The 18762-nt window shown below is 36.1% G+C and overlaps 9 protein-coding genes across 9 annotated transcripts; 3 read left to right on the forward strand and 6 right to left on the reverse strand.

Moving 5' to 3' along the window:
* The first annotated feature begins 249 nt into the window (after positions 1-249).
* EV154DRAFT_1731 (uncharacterized protein) lies at positions 250-2062 on the forward strand. The gene is made up of 4 exons (XM_051594205.1): positions 250-548; positions 605-853; positions 914-1650; positions 1706-2062. Exons 1-3 carry the CDS (start codon positions 308-310, stop codon positions 1624-1626), a joined length of 1203 nt encoding a protein of 400 aa, XP_051463631.1. The 5' UTR covers positions 250-307; the 3' UTR covers positions 1627-1650; positions 1706-2062.
* On the reverse strand, positions 1689-3025 carry EV154DRAFT_557544 (carbon-nitrogen hydrolase; the record flags this gene model as incomplete). The annotated part of the gene is made up of 9 exons (XM_051605438.1): positions 1689-1816; positions 1871-1926; positions 1977-2075; positions 2133-2286; positions 2343-2391; positions 2450-2589; positions 2648-2672; positions 2725-2820; positions 2876-3025. 9 exons carry the CDS (start codon positions 3023-3025, stop codon positions 1689-1691), a joined length of 897 nt encoding a protein of 298 aa, XP_051463632.1.
* On the reverse strand, positions 2704-4734 carry EV154DRAFT_1630 (aspartic peptidase domain-containing protein). The gene is made up of 4 exons (XM_051594169.1): positions 4614-4734; positions 3829-4545; positions 2876-3748; positions 2704-2820 (listed from the first exon to the last, which is right to left on the reverse strand). The coding sequence occupies exons 1-3, from the start codon at positions 4704-4706 to the stop codon at positions 3155-3157; spliced, it is 1404 nt and encodes a 467-aa protein (XP_051463633.1). The 5' UTR covers positions 4707-4734; the 3' UTR covers positions 2704-2820; positions 2876-3154.
* Positions 4735-4908: 174 nt separating this feature from the next.
* On the reverse strand, positions 4909-6396 carry EV154DRAFT_489354 (kinase-like domain-containing protein). The gene has a single exon (XM_051599286.1). The coding sequence runs from the start codon at positions 6370-6372 to the stop codon at positions 5212-5214; it is 1161 nt and encodes a 386-aa protein (XP_051463634.1). The 5' UTR covers positions 6373-6396; the 3' UTR covers positions 4909-5211.
* A 199-nt stretch (positions 6397-6595) lies between these two features.
* Positions 6596-9047, forward strand: EV154DRAFT_489360 (Sodium/hydrogen exchanger family-domain-containing protein). The gene is made up of 6 exons (XM_051599287.1): positions 6596-6734; positions 6820-7465; positions 7518-7601; positions 7671-7732; positions 7784-8104; positions 8161-9047. The coding sequence occupies exons 1-6, from the start codon at positions 6639-6641 to the stop codon at positions 8917-8919; spliced, it is 1968 nt and encodes a 655-aa protein (XP_051463635.1). The 5' UTR covers positions 6596-6638; the 3' UTR covers positions 8920-9047.
* A 1272-nt stretch (positions 9048-10319) lies between these two features.
* Positions 10320-11583, reverse strand: EV154DRAFT_1816 (uncharacterized protein). The gene has a single exon (XM_051594245.1). The coding sequence runs from the start codon at positions 11414-11416 to the stop codon at positions 10529-10531; it is 888 nt and encodes a 295-aa protein (XP_051463636.1). The 5' UTR covers positions 11417-11583; the 3' UTR covers positions 10320-10528.
* A 3134-nt stretch (positions 11584-14717) lies between these two features.
* On the forward strand, positions 14718-15188 carry EV154DRAFT_1873 (uncharacterized protein). Its single transcript, XM_051594274.1, has 2 exons — positions 14718-14946; positions 15010-15188. Exons 1-2 carry the CDS (start codon positions 14734-14736, stop codon positions 15085-15087), a joined length of 291 nt encoding a protein of 96 aa, XP_051463637.1. The 5' UTR covers positions 14718-14733; the 3' UTR covers positions 15088-15188.
* EV154DRAFT_489381 (uncharacterized protein) lies at positions 14718-17296 on the reverse strand. The gene is made up of 5 exons (XM_051599288.1): positions 16727-17296; positions 16380-16672; positions 15360-16311; positions 15010-15288; positions 14718-14946 (listed from the first exon to the last, which is right to left on the reverse strand). Exons 1-4 carry the CDS (start codon positions 16854-16856, stop codon positions 15152-15154), a joined length of 1512 nt encoding a protein of 503 aa, XP_051463638.1. The 5' UTR covers positions 16857-17296; the 3' UTR covers positions 14718-14946; positions 15010-15151.
* A 42-nt stretch (positions 17297-17338) lies between these two features.
* EV154DRAFT_489385 (ribosomal protein S10 domain-containing protein) lies at positions 17339-18610 on the reverse strand. The gene is made up of 4 exons (XM_051599289.1): positions 18153-18610; positions 18053-18102; positions 17909-17991; positions 17339-17843 (listed from the first exon to the last, which is right to left on the reverse strand). The coding sequence occupies exons 1-4, from the start codon at positions 18156-18158 to the stop codon at positions 17476-17478; spliced, it is 507 nt and encodes a 168-aa protein (XP_051463639.1). The 5' UTR covers positions 18159-18610; the 3' UTR covers positions 17339-17475.
* Between the last annotated feature and the right edge of the window lie 152 nt (positions 18611-18762).

An 18762-nucleotide genomic window follows, 5' to 3' on the forward strand; every position in this document is an offset into this window, starting at 1 on the left:
CGGAAAATGAAGAAGATGCAGACAACGGAAAGATGTTGTCATTGTTTAAAGAATGGAGCGACGATGATAATCGAAATTTAATAAATCTGCTTGCGGCCATTTCAGACAACCAATCTCGTAAAGGTAAACCGCACTAAAAGTTGCATATGGTGATAAATTAGACTCTAAGCTTAGACATTTTCTTTTTCTGTTATTATTGTAGAGGGCTACATTCATAGTATGTTATTATGCCAAATTACAAGTTATAAAATTAACCGGCTTTTAAATTTTTATTGTTTTAGGAGGCATCACTTGTAACAAATGTAATATGTCACCTATTAGAGGCGTACGATATAAATGTGCCAATTGTGTTGATTTCGATCTTTGTGAAATGTGTGAAGGAGCCAACAGCCATATTAATACGCATGTTTTTTTGAAAATCAGAATTCCTATTCCCCCACTTGCAAACCCACGAAGTGCATTATTACCTGCATTTTATCCTGGAAAACATCATAATAAGCCCCCTGTCCCCACAGAAAAGTATCGTGCTCTGCAGCAAACTTCTCATTGTAAGTTCAATCGTTAATCCAATAACTTTAGTTAGACTTAATGCATTTTTTTTCAGTTGATCAAGTGGAACTTGAAGCGCTTTATGAACAATTTAAATCCCTCTCAACAGTCGATAAAGATGAAGGGGGAATAGACAGAGAAACATTTGAGCAATGTCTCGGGCCTTTGGGATTAGAAAAGAATTTAATCACCGAAAGAATATTTGCATTTTTCGATCAGGATGGCGATAATGTCATTAACTTCTCTGAAATTGTAGCAGGATTAAGTGTTCTATGTAAAGGAAACCTTGATGAAAAGATAGAATGTGAGTACCCAAAGGTAGTATCTATTGGGTTATTATATGCGTACTAAATATTTAGCTTAGATGCATTCAAGGGGTATGACTTGGATGAAGATGGTTATATATCTCGAGATGAACTCTATCGAATGTATAAATCATACTTTTATTTGTCTATGGAATTAGTCAGGGATGTGGTGAGTGCAATGGAGGATGAAATGATGGACACTTTTGAGTTCTCAGCTTCTCAACCAGTCAGTGCTGCATTTAATGTAGCAATGCCCTCCACACCCTCTGACAGAAACAACAGTGAGGATGATAGCAGTGATGACGGGGAAAATTTTGTAACTGAGGCAGGTCCCTCAACCGATGATATAACCACTAGAACTAAAAAGAGACGATACCCTCTAAAGGAGGATCACTTTTTAAAGCAATATGCTATAGAAGCTGAACAAGCGCAGGCGCTAGCTGGTGCATCAGACGCACAAATTAAGGAAATGACAGATGATGTACTCCGTTCGGATAGTCATCGACTAACGATGTCCAAGAATTTGACGGACACTAAAGATGAAATAACCAAGAATCTGGGAAACAGTGGCGAAGGCAAAAAAGCTTGGGAAGAAAAGTTTCCCATCATGGAAACCATGTCTCAAGGTGCTATTAATGAAATGGTCGATAAAACGTTTAAAAGCATTAAGACTGAACGGGAAGGTTTTATCAATTTTGAAGAATTCAAAGAATGCGTGCAAACTGATTCAAGTATAGTTAGCTGGTTTGAAGCTTTAGGCACTGTATTCTAAAACGCATTATTCCCCCCCCCACATGTAATAATATTTTTAAATAAATGATTATTTTTATTTATTTAATTCTTCTTAGTAGATGTGCCATCAGCGTGTTCTTGAACAGAATCGCTTACATCGTCGTAAATATCAAATCTTCGTTGGTTGTAAAGAGGAATGTTCGTTCGAACTTCCTTAACTTGCTCAGGGTCTATCAATGTTCATTAAAAATGTAGCTAATTTAATCTCGTGTCAGTGCACTTACCAATATCGGCATAAACAATGTCCTCCTTCTCCTCAGTCGTAGCAACAACAACGCCCCTAAACAAATAATAAATTTCCAGTTCTCTTCCATTCTAAGCTTTACTTACTTTGGGTCTACTACAGTAGAATGGCCCCAGGCATGGTAATCTGCAGAAAGATCACGAGCAGGGGAGCATGCTGCGACGTACATTTGATTATCAACAGCCCTATTCATTTAAATTTTAATATATGTTTACCGAAAACAAAAACAAAATGCCTGTTACCTAGCACGCTGTAAAAGTTCCCAATGAAGAGGGCCAGTGGTCAGATTAAAAGCACCAGGATAGATCATGGCCAGACATCCCTTACGAGCAGCAATAGTAGCCATTTCGGGAAAGCGCATGTCATAACAAATTCCAACACCAATCTTACCATATTCTAAATAATGCAAGTCAGTTTTTTCCCTTCAATTTTGTCTGTGCTGCAGAACCTACTTGTATCGACGCATGTTAACCAATCTCCTGCTGTCAAAGTATCACTCTCCTACATATTAAAAAGTGTTATTATGCTACATTCATTTATTTTCCCATGATCCATGTACCTTGAATCTGATCTTTCCAGGAACATCAATATCGAAAAGATGAACTTTACGATGTTTGGCAATCATCTTTCCTGTAGGGTCATAAGCAGTCAAAGTATTGTAGATATTTCCACTCGATTCTTCTTTTTCTGGGATGGAACCTGCAATAAACTAGTTAGTATTAAAAGGAAACAGGCATATAAAATCAAGAGGATTTACCGCCAATAAGGTACACGTTAGCTTCCTACAGTTATAGTGTTTGAATTATTGAAAACCAGGCTGCCGTTGAAACTTACCTTGGCTGCTGCAGATAACATGGCGACGGATTCTCCATTCAAGGGCTCGGCATACTGTGGAAAAAAGTTTGTTCCATAAGGTGAATTGAAACATTCCTTGACAAAACGATTAAAAGGGTGCATTATAACACGTGGTATAACAGAGACTTACAGGTAAAACGACGACTTGAGCACCATTGCTAGCAGCCTCGAGAATCTTTTTATGGGTGTGTACCAAATTCTTGGCTTTGTCAGCACCGACATTACCCAGTTGGATAAGAGCCAATTTAAAAGGAGAAGCAGGGGACAAAATATGAGACATAGACTTTAATAAATTAGGTGGCATGCAATGCTTTAATCGAAGTAGAAAAGAAAGTATGAGAAAGCAAAATCAAGGGGACGCGTTTTAAAATTGTAGTATGCTGCGTGAGTGAGAAAGATGAAGTGCAGTTTAGATACCGACAATCTTTTCGGTTACAGTCTTCCGATAACGATTGGAGATCACAAGGGCCAAAGTCGAGATAAATACAAGAGTAGACACCCCAACAAGTGCTAATAAAAAAATCTGTATTGTATTTTCATGACGATCTTGTATCAATTGGATGCTGCTACTTGAGTTATCAACAGAGAGTAAAACATTTACATCTTGACCTGAAGAAGGGTCGCAACAGGCAAATGCATCAGCAAATCCTACCCTGCTCTTGTCTCCTCTATCAAAAATTACAGTTTTTCCTCTTAATAATGTGTTACCTAGTATGGTTGAAGCCATTTTACCATCACTATTTGAAAATCCTGTCCAGCTTATGTTGACCCAGTCTTGACCAAAGGGCTTAATATTAAGTATATTTTCGATTGGTATGGAAACACGGTTATTATCCTCAAACTCTATTTGAAGAGATACATTATGCGCAATGGTAATTGCATTTCGGGGAATAGTCAATCGTGCATGATCAAACCAAAATGATTTTTCATGCTCTTTTGAAACAACAGGGTCAAACTGAACCAATTTAGAATGCCACAGTGCATTTAATAACTTTTGCAAATTCTTTTTTTGTGTGTGTGTGTGTGCTTATGTTTTAGTGTACATACGTAAATTCAAAAATAAGTATTTTAAAAACCTCTTACTTGTGGACTTAAAACAATATCTTTAGTACCGGTATCGACAATAGTTCTTGGCATATTAATATCTTCCATACCAACGGTTTCATTATTTACTAGGAAACTTTCGATTTTGACTTGATAGTAACGCTGATGTGATAACGGTACCCAAACAATTTCACTTGCAACTGAATGGCTTGGGTACCCACCTAACCAAAAATGACCATCACGTAAACACTCTTTTTGAATTGTTTTGCTACTCATGTTTCGAATTAATACATTCTGACTTAGGAAATTAATTTCGTGTGCAAATGTAGAATCAACAGCTGATTTTGGACAGATTTGATATGTGAATGCATTCGGTAAGGCCTTTTCTTTTCGTATAGCATCAAATAAGGGCTCTTGGCTAAATTGACTAGTTGGTTTTGTCAGAAGTGACGGGTATGCTAAACCCCAAATACCTTGGTTCTCTGAGCAGCGTGGTATGAAGAATGATTGGTTTTCGGTAATGGCATCAATGCGGGAAAACGTTTGCTCGACTCCTTCAAATGTCACCAGTTGTTTTGTTGCAAATCCTTTCCAAGCTGAGCGAAGCTTGGCGTTTCCATAACTAGCATTGACGGAATCAAAATCGTTTATATTTGGAACAGGTAAATAAGGTTTCTTCACAAACGAGCAATTATCTTGACACAAATCAGAAATTACTGCTGTATTGGACGAACCTGTGTCTAAAACAAGATTCATCTAAAAATAACAATATTAGCGGGATTGCAATAATATTAAAAAGTCGACATTTTGTTAAACAACATTACAAGTGTGGACCCTATAGTAACTTGGGCATGATAATCACATTCAGGGCTTCCAAAAAGATCTAAATGGGAGGTCCAGGGTAGAGACATTTGCATGGAGTAGAATAAAAAAAAAAGGGAAAACTGCTACTTAAAAGATAATTCCCCGCTGTAATGTTTATAAAAATAAATTCAGGTAAACAAACATCAACTAAATATAGAGTCTTTTGGTCCGTGTTATCTCTATTTCGAGTAATAGTTGTAATTAAAAAATAATGCTTAGTCAAATGACGCCAATTGCAGATCTTTTTCCTTTTACATGTAAAATGAATTGGATGATTTATTTGAGCAAAATGATGATGGATTTATATAGATAGTGAAATTTACAACGAACAAAACTTGGTATAATAATAAACAGGAAAAATGTACATAGAAAAAAAGAGGAGGGGGGCAGTAAAGGTATAGTAGTAGTAGAGATAGATACATATAAATGAGACACAATGAAAAAGTATAGTGATGGGATAACATAAGGGGGGAGGAGGATAATCATAAAATAAACAAGCTATAAACAGGAAGGTATATATAAAGTGGGGCATATAAGGAGTGTGAGATAGAAAATGTTCTAGACCATAAATGAGACAATTTGGGGGTCTAGATCGTCACCTTTTTGAGGAATAATGAAGTTTGTGCCTACTACATCTGTCAATAATGAAGATGATGAACAAGAGGTAGATGTTGAAAGTTGAGGTTCATCTTCAGTTGAATAGCCTGTATTGGGCGTATCAGGTGGTGATGGTAAATTGTTCATGGCTGCAATATCGTTTTTAGTGGGAACTTTAATATTTTTAATAGCTCTGGCTCTTCTACCAGCTGTTGCAACTGAATTGGCAGCAGAAGCCATCATTGACTCGTATTTTTCTACTTCAGGTGTACGAGTAAAATAAGTACAGCGTTGAATTCTGCTGTATAATTCATCTAATGTAATTCTACGGCGAGGATCGAGGCAAAATATACGCTTGAGAATCTTGTTTAATTCGGTTGAAATTGGCAAAATCTTGAGTAATAGCTTTGGATCGTTGAGGTAAGCACGGAAGGTTTCGTCCTCTAAAGAAGCTAAGCGCCAGGGGTTGCGGCCTGCGGATAAATTGATCAAAATGATGCCTAGCGCCCAAACATCATTAGGAGCAGTTGCATAACCAACTCGCTTTTGTCTGTCTAGGCCGCCTTGACATTCGGGAGAAAAATAAAATGTTGAACCACATCCATAATCAGTTGATACAGAATCAGTAGTTGCAAGCCCAAAATCGGCCAGCTTTAAGGTACGTCCATTATTGAATACAAGAATATTTTCAGGCTTCAAATCTCGGTGGTAGATATGGTTGTCATGAGTATATCTGACTGCGTCAATAAGTTGTAAAAATACATTGCGAATCAAATTGTGGTTGCCATGATAAGTGCTTTTATCAATGATAGCTGTAAAGAGGTCACCTTCTGATCCATACTCCAGAATAGCGTGAGTCCATTCAGATGTTCGTACTACTCTTTCAAGTCGGATGATATGCGGATGGTCGGAAAGATGCGAATGCAACGTGATTTCATTTTGTTGGAAAGCAAGTTGACGAGAGTCGAGACCAGCATGAGGTAAAGACTTTACTGCATATCGCTTAAATGTATGTATATTTCTAGCCATATAAACTTGACCAAAGGCTCCTATGCTTAGGACTTTGACAATTTCTAAGTCTTCAATCATATATCCAAGAGGTAAACGTGGTTGTTCTGTCATAGTTGAGTTTTTTTTTTTTTTTTTAGCTGTTAAGTTGTGAGAAAAAAAAAAGGGAAATTAATGGAATAATTGCTTATATTTATATTACTTTTTTTTGGCGTTTGATAAGGAGGCGATTTTTGGGTTTCCTTGTGCAATAAGGTATTCGACGTCACTCATACCGAAAATTAACATCCAATCGCTGTTGAGGTATTTAGTCCTATTTCGCAAAAATACTAAAAATACTAAGGCCTCTGCAGCTTGATTTTTTAATTTGCCACGTTTACATGAGATTACTCTGCCAGAGCTCGCTATTTTTACTAGTATTACTTCTCCTCGGTTGGAGCCCGTTTACACGTGGAGAACCGTCTTCTTTACTACCGGTACATATTCATGATGCTATTCCTGTATTTCCCCTTTGCTAATGAGTTATATAAATACATCTTTCCTTCTTTGGGATAAAAATAGTCATTATCTCCTAGTAAGGCCGAGAAACTTTACGACATTCTACAAAAGGGTGAAGACCACGAAACCCAGTTAAAGATTAAAAAGGATCGCTTATACCAAAGCATTAAAGCAGTCCATGGCGAAAGTAATGATGAATTATATGCTTTGGCAGGAATGCAACTAGCCGATTATGAAGCTTTCCAGTCCTTTGTGCTGGGTATTTTACAAGTGTACGAAAAAACTGTCAGTCAAGAAGCATTTAAGTCCTCGTATGATTTTAGAAGCCCAGCATTAAAATTAACATTTGATTTTCAACGAGCCGTTAAAATATCACATCAACGATTCAAGTCAGTTGCAGGCAGCTATACGGACCATGCTCACAAAAGTCCTGGTAACGATGAAATAGAATTAGGTGTGGATAGTACATTGCATGAAGAATCGATGAAAGAAGTTTTGAACGGCATGTTGAAAGAAGTCAGTGAAAATGCGGACCAATTAGAACACGATATGCAGCAAAACATGATTTTATTTTCTTCAGACGATGGTAGAATCGAAACAGTCTTAAAACTTGGTAAAGATCGAAATGAAAACGTGGTTACTCTGGTCGATCAAGATAATAATGAATATGTCATGATGAGACCATCGGATACAACTGTCATAATAGAAGGTTTGGTTACATATTCTACTATTTACGTAATTATAGTTAACATTTGTATTAGACACACAATTAATTCACGATTTTATCCTTATTATTGTTACATCATTTGCATTGGGCTGGATGTTTACTTGGATCGGATTACCAGGTTAGTTTTATTTATTTATTTATCGATATATATTTTATTAAATATATCATCATCGGTTTCTTCGGAAAGCCTTTTTTGGTTATATCTTGGCCGGTATTATGATAGGGCCATCAGGCTATAACCTTATACAGGTAAAACACATGAAAATGCATGAAAATGATGAATATTTACACAAACATTAGGAGCTGATCCAAGTCGAAACACTAGCTCAACTTGGTGTAGTACTGATTGTATTTGTACTTGGCCTTGAATTTTCGCTCGACAAATTAAAAAAAATGTGGAGATTAGCATTAGGTGGTGCGATGACTATATTGCTCGTCACGGTATTATTCTTTGTAATTATGGGGCTGGTAATTGGTGCAGATCTAAAAGAGTCCATTTTTGTTGGTGCTAGTATTAGCCTAAGTTCCACTGCAGTTGTGGTCAAGTGTATTAAGCTGGACCAGCTTGATCATTTATATGGCCTACTAGTAATGCAGGACGTTATTTTGGGATTTATGCTAGTAAGTTGTTATTATCACCACAGACGAACAGACATATTTACCAATTACAAATATAGGCTATTATTCCGGCATTGTCTAAATCAGGTATCCAAGTTCTTTTTGCAGTCATTCGAATTACCATATCGTTTGTTATATTCGGACTTGTCTGCTATGCTATTTTGCGATTAATACCGATGCTGCCTCGTGCTATCAGACGATCGATACCAATACAATCAATTGTGAAGAACCATGAGCTCATGCTTCTGGGTACTATAGCCATATGCATGACAATGCTTATAATTTCAGAGCACCTGGGATTGGGCATGGAATTAGGTTGTTTTGCGGCTGGTGTCATAATTAGGTCACGTAAAGGCATGTTCGAGACATCCCTTACTGTAATTGAACCTGTTCGTGATATGTTTGCATGCTTATTTTTTGCCTCAATTGGACTTCATATATACCCTTCCTTTTTGGCGTCTGAAGCCATGTTACTATTAACACTTGCGGGAGGCGTTATTGGATTTAAGTATATCGCAACATGTATTATATTGTATCTATTTAAATTTGATATACAAAAATCCTCTACCATGGCCATTGCTTTAGCTCAAATATCCGAATTTGGTTTCGTACTTGCTTCTCGTGCAAAGCAATTATCGATCATCTCAAGAGAAGTTTATTATCTTTTATTGGCCGTTACATCAATAACTTTAATTGCTACACCACTTCTTTTAAAAGTGACTAACAGAACCAGCAATTCTTCTACACACATTCATCACCCTGAAGAAGGACATGATATAATTGCAATTACACTAACCGATGCAGATAAACTCGCTTAGCACTCTCACTCACAAAACACACATGTACGCACGCACGCACGCACTTTATTTAATTTACAGCACTATACATATATTAGACATTTTCTCCTATCTTAATCAATAAATCCACTTTTTTTTTTGTTCTCTGATTACGTCGTTCTTACCAAGAAGAGGGGTTATAAAAAATAAAGGAGTGTGATAGTATTCGGTCTGTGAGCCCAATGCGATTACTTTTTCTAATTATAGCCGCCTCCTTTATCTAATTTATACTGCTGGAATGTTGTTGTTAATGCTTCACGTCCCCTTGTTTCTTTTCTACCAATAAAAAAAAGGGTTATGTTGCTTTACAATATCCATACTTCAAGCAATCTTCTGGACGAATTAGAACTAATTTTCAAATATACAGCTTACCTTTTTTGGAAGAAATAAAAATGGTGATTCAAATACAAACGGAAATTCTGTTTCATATACGTAAACACACATAACCTCAATTTTCTGTGCTGTTTGGCTCATATCTTTTCACACCTTTTGCCAAAATGCTGTCGCCAAAAAAAAAAAAAAAAAAAAAAGATGCCGCACATGTAACTATTTATTAGATAGGACAGTTTAACAGAATAGCATGCAAATCCTTGGTTGCCATCATCTGCAATTATTTGTGGAATAGCACTGTTTTTTTCATTTTGGCTTGTAACAATTGCTGAACGCCTTTGAATGATTTATGAGATTAGATCTTAACTTCTCCGTTGTCGTTCATCTTTGTGATTACTTACTTAAATATTTATATGAACAGATTAAACGATATTAATCGATAAATCAGTCGTGAAAAAAAAATTATACTTGGAGATTTGCATTTCTTATTGTGCGAGTATTGAATCTTCATTATAGTCCTTTTTTGGGATTTACTGTTATATTTCCTGGTATTATATTCCAGAGTTCAAAGAGCAAGAATTGTGTGACTATGGGATATTTACACCTTTGTACGATTGTCTTTGATATTTAGTTTTCATATATGTCGAAAGATGCCTTTTATGATACACCATGCCTCACTATTTAAATCATGGCTTATAGTTTCAACGTCACTGCCTGATACAACAAGCTTTTTCTTGAAATGCTTATAGGAGAACAATGATAAGAACATTAAAAGTTTTAAGGTGGTTTCCTCTTCACACGGTCTGGATTGGTACACATCAAAATTATCCTACTACCTATCCGTTGTCTTCCTTATTCTCCATTGTCTTTTGGTTTGCCCATTGTTTATATGCACACTTTAGACCTGTTAATTTGAATGTTTGTGACCCAGGAAAAAAACTACATTGAACACATGTCCATTTATACAGTACACAGTCGCGCATCGGATGTATGATAAAAAAGTACTTTGCGTAATTCCTTTTTTTTTTTTTTTTTTTTTTTCTCACAGCTAACTTGAGCCTACACCTTTGTGGGTTTTATCTGATGATTAATTAGCGATAATTGTTTGCATTGATCAAGTACATGTACACATAGATTTATTTCACATAGTTACATCTTATGAATTACCAGTCATTAGATCATAGGTCGTCCCTACGCACACGAATAGGCCTGTAAAAACTTCTTAAGAGTAATTGGTATATAATTTATTATGAATTAATTTTTAGACTGTAATATTAGTGTTATTGGTGATATCCGGTATAATCCATTCTTTTTTTACATTGTCCAGACATTGGTAATGCTTTTGCTGTTCCAACATTCTTGATTCACGAATCTTTAATAACATGGAGCCATAGTTATCAAAATAACGCCGTAACTCTGTTACACTTAGACCTGCCCAACGACCTCTGTCAACAACCACTTGTTCATCGTTCAGTTCTTGAAACAAATGAAGAGGATGAATCAGCCCACAATATGATTTCCAAATTTCCTTCTCAAAACGTGATTCCAAGTCTGTTTCTGTAATCATTTCGGAAGAAACTTCTTCTTGTCCTTCTGCTGTAATTGTGTATCCGTAACCCTGCCAAATGATTGTAGTTTCTTTGTCTTCTGAAACAATTTCCAAAGAATTGTCATATTCAACTGGTCTCTTTTTTTTAATACTCTTTTCTGTTGTCTTTTCATTGTTCATCATTTTATTTTTGGAGCCGTCATCGATTAAAATCCCACCAAGGGACTCTGAGAGGCCAGGTGTCACTAATACAGGCACTAATTTATTGCTATAGCTTTTGTCATCATCTGTTGAATGAGGAGAAGCGTATAAAACTGCTGACAAGGATCTTCTAATGGAGCTACGAATCTCTTTACTGTTGCTTTGAACTGCTTCGGAAGCGTCGAACTGTGTAGCTGGTGTCTTTTTATTAAACGACTTTACATATAAACTTTTGGATTTTTGGGCTCGGCTTAATTTACGTAACTCTTCTTGGTTTGAGTCTTTCGCAGCCACCACTTCCTCTTTTTTTACTTTGGTTCCACTCGAAAAAGATAAACTTCTGGACAATCCACTACTGAAACCAGCAAAAGAAAAGCGTTTGGATTTTGTAGAGTCCATGTTAAAAAGAGAGGCTAGTAAAGACAAGAGCACGATTAGTTTACTAAAAAGATGCGTGTCAAATGTAAGGGGTTATTTACCTTGTTCTTGTTTGTGTAAACAATAAAACAGAAAAAGAGGGCAGGGTCTGTTTAATGGTTTTATTGATTATTGTGTGAACACACAAAAAAAAATATATCTGTCAAATGGTTGTGTGATACCTGAATCACACTCAATACGTTGCCTTTTTTAAACACTTGTAACGAGTTTTACTTCCAAAAGAAGTAGTTTCACCAAAATAAGCACCTCTCTACCTCTTTAAACATTTTCATTTTAACTTGCAATATTTATACATGTTTAATCATCCGTCTTCTTTCTATACGGGCTGAAACTTTGATTATAAGCTTGTTTTTTTCTCTCTTTCTCTTTACACTTTGTGATGTTAAACAAGAAATTGATCATCCGTCATTTACAAACTCCGTGCTACGGCATCATGTTAATTCATCCGCAACGAACATTCTGCACTTTTGGTTAGTATCAACACTGTCTATAGCAGATAAACTATGAACTTTTAAAGTGACATCTCCGCTTATTAGGATGGTACAAGTATTATTAAATGTAAGATCTATATTATTTTTTTCGATGTAAAATGATATTCAATCGGGGTTATCAAGTCAGCACACGTTTTGCTGTAGATAGTCGCCATCACACAAAGATATTAGACGCTTATTGAGGCAGGCAGGCAGATAGAAAGATTTACAAAGTAGATTTGACTTTACTCAATGAGAATGTTGTACTGTGTCTTGTGCCAAAAGAAATCTAGATTCGGAGTTTATCCGGTGTGGTGACCTAGCAAGGCTATAGCCATATTAGAGCTAACAAAGGTTTATCCATGCTGATACCATTTGTGATATAAGCTTAACAATAAATGTCATAGTAAGAACTATAAGGATATTACATCACAAGTCTAATTTAGTACGTCTGAGAAATACTTAAAATTTAGTTTAAAGCAAAGAGAGTTAAGAAGACTTTACATTTATTAGAACAAGACTAAATTAGTGACTATGTAATAATCGTATACATTTTTGGTTAATCAATGATAACTTCAAGATAGCACTAGAGATATGAACACAGCAGACAGTCTTTTATATAAATACTCGTACATTTCATTTATTAATAAAGGACAATCTTATAAACAGTCTCAAACTACTCCCATAGTCTTTTTATAATTTAAAACCTTACCTTAAAACACAACATCCGGACTTTTGCAGTACAATATACCGGCCCCCTATAATTTGTAGATGTCTTTTTCACTTTACATCGTTGTTATGTCAGGGTATCTGATGAATTATAAGACCGAAAAAAAAAAGAAGCCTTTCGCAGATCGAGATACTGTCATATAAAGAAACACTTGTCAAAATCGTGCGTTGTTAAAGTTTTAATTGAAATATATGAATTGGAGTCATTTTCCAAAGAGTTTGGTTATTCGTAAGGTATAGTAAAGCTATATAATATGACACTAAGCTGAAATAAGACTACAAGTTTCTCTTATATGGCTATCATATGTAAGATCATGTGTTGCAGTGAAACTGCACCACCTCTCAAAACTTTTTTTTTTAGTGATCATTCATAAAACCGCTTTTAACTAAAAATAAAACTCCTCTGCGTGTTGGCTACAGACTTGTATTTTTTTCCGCCAGGATTGGCGTAAAAGATGTTTTTCTACAGGCACCCTACAGGTATAACGGTATGATGCTTCCATGCATGATAAGATTCAAAATAATAAATATAAATTGACGTACTCAAGTTCAAAAAATAAATGTGTCGCAAGCTATATCAACATGAATGTAGTCTCATTATAGTCGGTTCACACAAGTTAGCAGTTATTTTATTTTTCACATTGTGTTTAAAGTTATTTTAGAGGCCCATGTGCTTGGTTTTGGTAATAAGCATGAATCCTTAGAATAACAAATTTACACGGAATTTATCATTACTTGGTTTTTTAAGTTTAGTCCTCACGCATGATTTTTACTGATCCTTTTTCAGCTGAAGGTCTTTTTGTAAAAAAGCCAATTAAGCGGTGCACAAAGAATAAATATAGAACGTAAGCTATGTATATGCTGTTTTTATTTGCTTTTGTTAAAAATGCCTCGTTACCAAACCTGAATTTGTAGGGGGAAGGAGAAAGTTAAACTAATGAAATCACATAATAATCTTAATTCAAAGGGGGGTTGTTAGTTGCATGGGGAAGATCATTAGAAGACGGGAGGGCTAAGGAACATAATTTATGCTTCCAAAAAACTTAAGTGCTGGTCTAATCCCCTTTACCCCTCCTCCATTTTAGGAAAAACTTTTGATAGACAGCTTATTGCAGTGTTCCATATTGACGCCGAGCGTATTGCTGCAAAAGCGATAAAAGTACCAATTTAGTGCAGAAAAAAATATTCCTAAACTATCTAAATGACATTTGTTGATGAGTAAATGATTTAAAAACCTTATCTGAGGCATAAAAAGATACAGAGGCTTTGTATTAATTTATCTTCAGAGTAATACAATTTACAAACTGGAAGTGAATTGTGCACCTCTATCGTATTATGTTCGAGAGCTGGCGGGTTTTCAGGGCTTAATGCATTATATATAAAATAAAATAAATGTTCTTCGTGATATTTAAATTGTTTCAGAAGTTGATAACTTGGCCACATGTATGTTAATAAGTCCTCATTATAGACAATACAACAAGTCTTATAAACAGGTATCTAATGAGTACGTTATCTAGTTACTGTGGTTGTGATGACAATGATGTTATACATAGCTATAGACATTTTTTACATACAGGAGAACGATTTATTATATGTCCCATGGTGATAAATTCCAAATAGTGCTTTTGGATGCTTTTCTCAAACGTTCGGTACATCTTAATATCATTTTTAAAGCATTATGCTTTAATAAATTGGGCAAGGGCTAAATATTTACTTTGTCAATAAAAGTGATATTGGGTCACGAATATTTTCTGCGAGTCGTGTACTCATATGAATACTACAGCTCTCAGCTTATTATAATACATTTTGCATGGCATATATTAAATGTAGAGTCAGCCCGTAATAGTTCAATGACCAAAACACTGGCTTTTGTGTGCATTTTTTCTTGTAATTCTTTAACGCGTACAGTACAAATCATCGGAAAGGCCTTTTCAGGAACCAACAAGAGCCTCACAAACAATTGAACCCCAACTTGAAATACAAGTCACTGCCATCAGACTTTTTTTTTGTCAGGCCTATTTTTTTTTTTTTTTTTTTTTTTTTTTTTTTTTTTGCCTTGATCATCTCAATTCTCGGTAAATGACTACCACCATTGGGTTAGAGGCCTGGGAGGCCAGACGAGCAGCTTGGATAACGCCTAATGAAGATTATAAGGCAAATGCCGAGCAATTAAAAGTCAATGCAGAGAAATGTAAAAGTCTTGTTGAACAAGAGGGTCAGCGTATTGCCATTTATAAACACCTGGTGCTGCAACGAGAGACTTTTCGCACACCCATTCCTTTACAGCACGTCGTAAGTATATGACAAGCACATATATGATTTTTTTGTTTGTATTTATTTTTTGACATAAAAAAGATTCCCATACTTGTTACTGGTTGGCAAGAAGATGGGTTATGGCCCAAAGGGATGAATGTTCAAGAAAAAAGCGATTAAAAAGAAAAAGAAAAAATAAAAGAAAATATACCCTTCCGCTCTCCTCCCCCTCGCACTCTTCACCTCACACACCCATGAAATATTCTTGAACATGAAGCAACGATGCCTTACCGTGACCAGAAATAACAAGCTCGTTAGTCGTAAGCATGGATTGTTTGTAAATCGATTCGAGCTTAGAATGTTTGGAACAACCTTGATAGACTAGAATTTAAAATAAAAGAAATACATGTGTAAACACAGGATATGGGGATTCATTTTTGGTTTTGCTTTACTTTTAATCGCAGAGTTCAGTTCAGAGGCAGTTGTATCCCTTAGAGAAGGCTCTAATAAATGTGCTGACGGGCATGATTTGGGATCCGAAAATGACAATATCGCAAAAAGCTCATTTAATTTGGAGAGATACCTAGGTTGCAATCCATATTCTTCTTGCAATTCATGACCATAGCTCATTGCTTTTCTGATCACTGATAATTTCTTCATATCTTCTTCGTGGCTGTCATCGATACTGCTATGACTATCGCGTCTTTTTGCTGTGATTGACTTTCGTTTGCCTCCTGTGGCTATAAACATATCTTCTACTGCACAGGTGTCGATTGTGGAAGTTGGCGAAGCCGCAATAGCAGCCCAGCTTAAGCGTCTTCCCGACGCGGCTACAGGCAATGGCGCTAATGGAGTAGCGATAAGATTTAATGTAGTTGATTTGACAGGTATTTGTGTCTGTTCTTTTTCTTCATAGAGTACTTGATTTTGTAACTCATGAAAGCTACTACTGACACTGAGAGCACGACTTCTACCAGAATAGGAGCTACTCGTATCGTCATCCGTATCGCTACTATAACATGGGGCAAATGTACCGTCAATCAATATGTCTAGAAATTTACGCGTTTTGAGCTGAAATAATAAATCATCATTCTCTTCAAGAAGACCAGGGTACATGGTCCGTGTTTGTTCGATGGCGGAATCAACTGACCCAGCAAGAATCAACTTTCGAATAGCAGTTCTGTTGTTTTCGTCTGTACCACACTTAAACTGGTCGGTATAGGTCTTTTGTTTGACGTGCTCAATATTGTTTAAGAGTGATTTTGCAGTTTGTGTATAGCCTTGGTAGAGCAGATAGGATAATACGAGTTGGTCCATATCTGCTTTGGAATCTACCTTGTATTTTTCGTTCGGTGCTTGTTGCTTTTCTGTGTGAATAGATTGAATGGAAATAGCTTGTTGTTCCTGTAGATGTGCATGTTTCATTTTTAATATGGCGTGCTTTTTTTTTTTAAGAAGCGTATAAACAATACCTTTACGAATTGGTCGATATCAAATGCAAAAGGTTCTTGACCAAAGTTGGCAGTTATCTTTTCGCCATTAGTGCTAAGACCAATGCAGGGATAAAGTAATTCAGAAGTATCAATGTCTTCAGCAACGCCAAGTAAGACGCCATTCTTTGTGAAAAATGCAGAGTTGGTAGCAAAATTCAGTCCACAGCCAATGATATCAGGTGATGTAAATGTAGGGCCAAATGGATTCGCGTGTCCTTGTTTGAATAGTTGACCACTTTGCCCATGGTAACCATACGAATGTTGTTCACAGCCTAAGCATAAACGGATTAGATTTGAAAAAGAAAAACATCAGAAAAATCTTTTACCAGGTAATTTATCAAGTTTATTGTATCTACAAAAACCAACAGCAATAAGTGCATCTTGACCTCTTTTCAAGACACGGATCTCATAATAGTAAATGCCACACTGTGGTCTCATTGGGAAGTTTGTTCGCATACTGATTGAATTACCCGGTCCTAACGCCCATCAAAATAAAGAAAAGTAAACAATAGTTTTCCCACGAAAGTAGTTGCATAACAAACCTGTAAAAGTTAAATCATATCCATTGCTTCCGATTTCAGCATGTCGTGATTTCACATCTTTTTGCCAGAACTGGGGTAAAGACAGGTCAATATCTAAAGCAAGGGGGTTCTTTGCTTTTCTGTCATGATATTGCCCTAGGACTAAATTGGCGTAGCTAGTATGTTTAAGGTAAGATGGATATTTAGGCGGAGTAAAGAAACAGACGGTTGGAGATGTTACTGTTGTTGTGGTTGTGGTTGATGCTGTTGTTACTGGTATATGTGATTTGTTTGCAAAGGTCCAAGGTAGCGGTGGAAAGGCTGAAGAGTATTCGTTTTGAACAGAAGGATTAAAATATGACATGTTTAAAGAAGAGAAGAAAAAAGAAGAAAAAGAAAAAAGTCTCACACTCGTATGTTTAAAATAAGAGACATCTCACACCACGTGCCTTTACTCACACACACCCATTCACTCTCACTCACACACACACTACACTCACATCATAGTCACAATTTGGTTATATAATGGAACCTGTTGTTTATTCTTTCTAGATTTACTTTTTTCCCAGTGACTCAAATTCGATCTTTGTTGCACGCATACCAATACCAGCTGGTGCATTCATTGTCAAATATTTAATCCATCTATCTACAACTTCAGGGTGAGTATCTTTGATTTGAAGTAATCTCTTGTGTGTCTTTCTTTCGAAATTCTCTTGTGATTTTTTGTGAACAAAAGGTGATCTAATCACTGTCCAATGTGAAGTTTGGGTTGGCAATGGAACTGTGCCAGAACAAGGCATACCCATATGGAAAGCTGCACGACGTGCAAAATCCGCAAAAAAATCCAGTTGTTGAGGAAGATATCCTCTCATTTGAAGATTGCATACAGGAATATCATGGGTAGGTGTGATACGCTTAGGAACTATGATTTTAAAAAAAAAGTTGAGTTTCCAAGTGACGTTTCTCTCTGTTTTTCCTTATTAATACCTTCAAAGACTTCACTGAATTCGGTAGCTGTCTCGGTGGCTTTAGGTAATTCGAGAACGGGTTTACTTTCAACAGCGGTGGTTCTAAGTCAAATTAGTGTTAATGCTTGCTCAAGTTGTTGAATTAAACGTAATAGATTCTTACAAAGTGCGGGTTGCTGGGACGAATCTAGGCGTGCTTCTGATAATTCTAGACTGGTTGAGAAATAAGTTAAAGAGAAAGAAGGTGTAGGTCGTAAACTTACTGCCATGTTGCTATATAGTTCAGGGGGAGAATAAAAGATTAGTCGACCAAGCTTGGGGGTCTTCCTTTTTTTTTGTTTTAAACACCCTGCGAAGCCACTCACCAATTAACGCTCACCCCCCGGATCGCAGGTGACTCTTGTTTTCTTACGCATTGTTGAACAGCCGCCTTCTTTTTTCTGCAATTTTGTTATTTCAGGGCAGTCACACAAACATGTTTATTGTTGCTCAAGGTGTCAGCTAAAAAAACCACTACAAAGGTACGTAGGGGAATAGCATTAATAGAAGAAAGAGTACATACCGTAGCCTTCAAAAAGTAAGACGAAATTTGAAACTTGAAAGGTGTGACCCAATAATGCTCTTCTTTGCACTACCCTTTGTTTTTCTCTCAGCCAATACAATCTGTTGAATAATCGTCATCGTCTTGAATTAGTAATAAAATTGAATAAAAAGCCAAAACCAATTTTTTTTTCTTATTTTGCTTGTTTTTACTTCTTAATATACATAAACATGAGAAAAACTCATACTGTATCTCCTTCAGAGATGCATTCTTTTCGAGGTATGTTATTTTCTCGTCGTATCAACCTATATCCAACATCATTTATAATATAG

Source organism: Mucor mucedo, assembly GCF_025094135.1.
Source record: "Mucor mucedo strain NRRL 3635 chromosome Unknown EV154scaffold_1, whole genome shotgun sequence".
In the NCBI taxonomy this organism is placed as follows: domain Eukaryota; kingdom Fungi; phylum Mucoromycota; class Mucoromycetes; order Mucorales; family Mucoraceae; genus Mucor; species Mucor mucedo.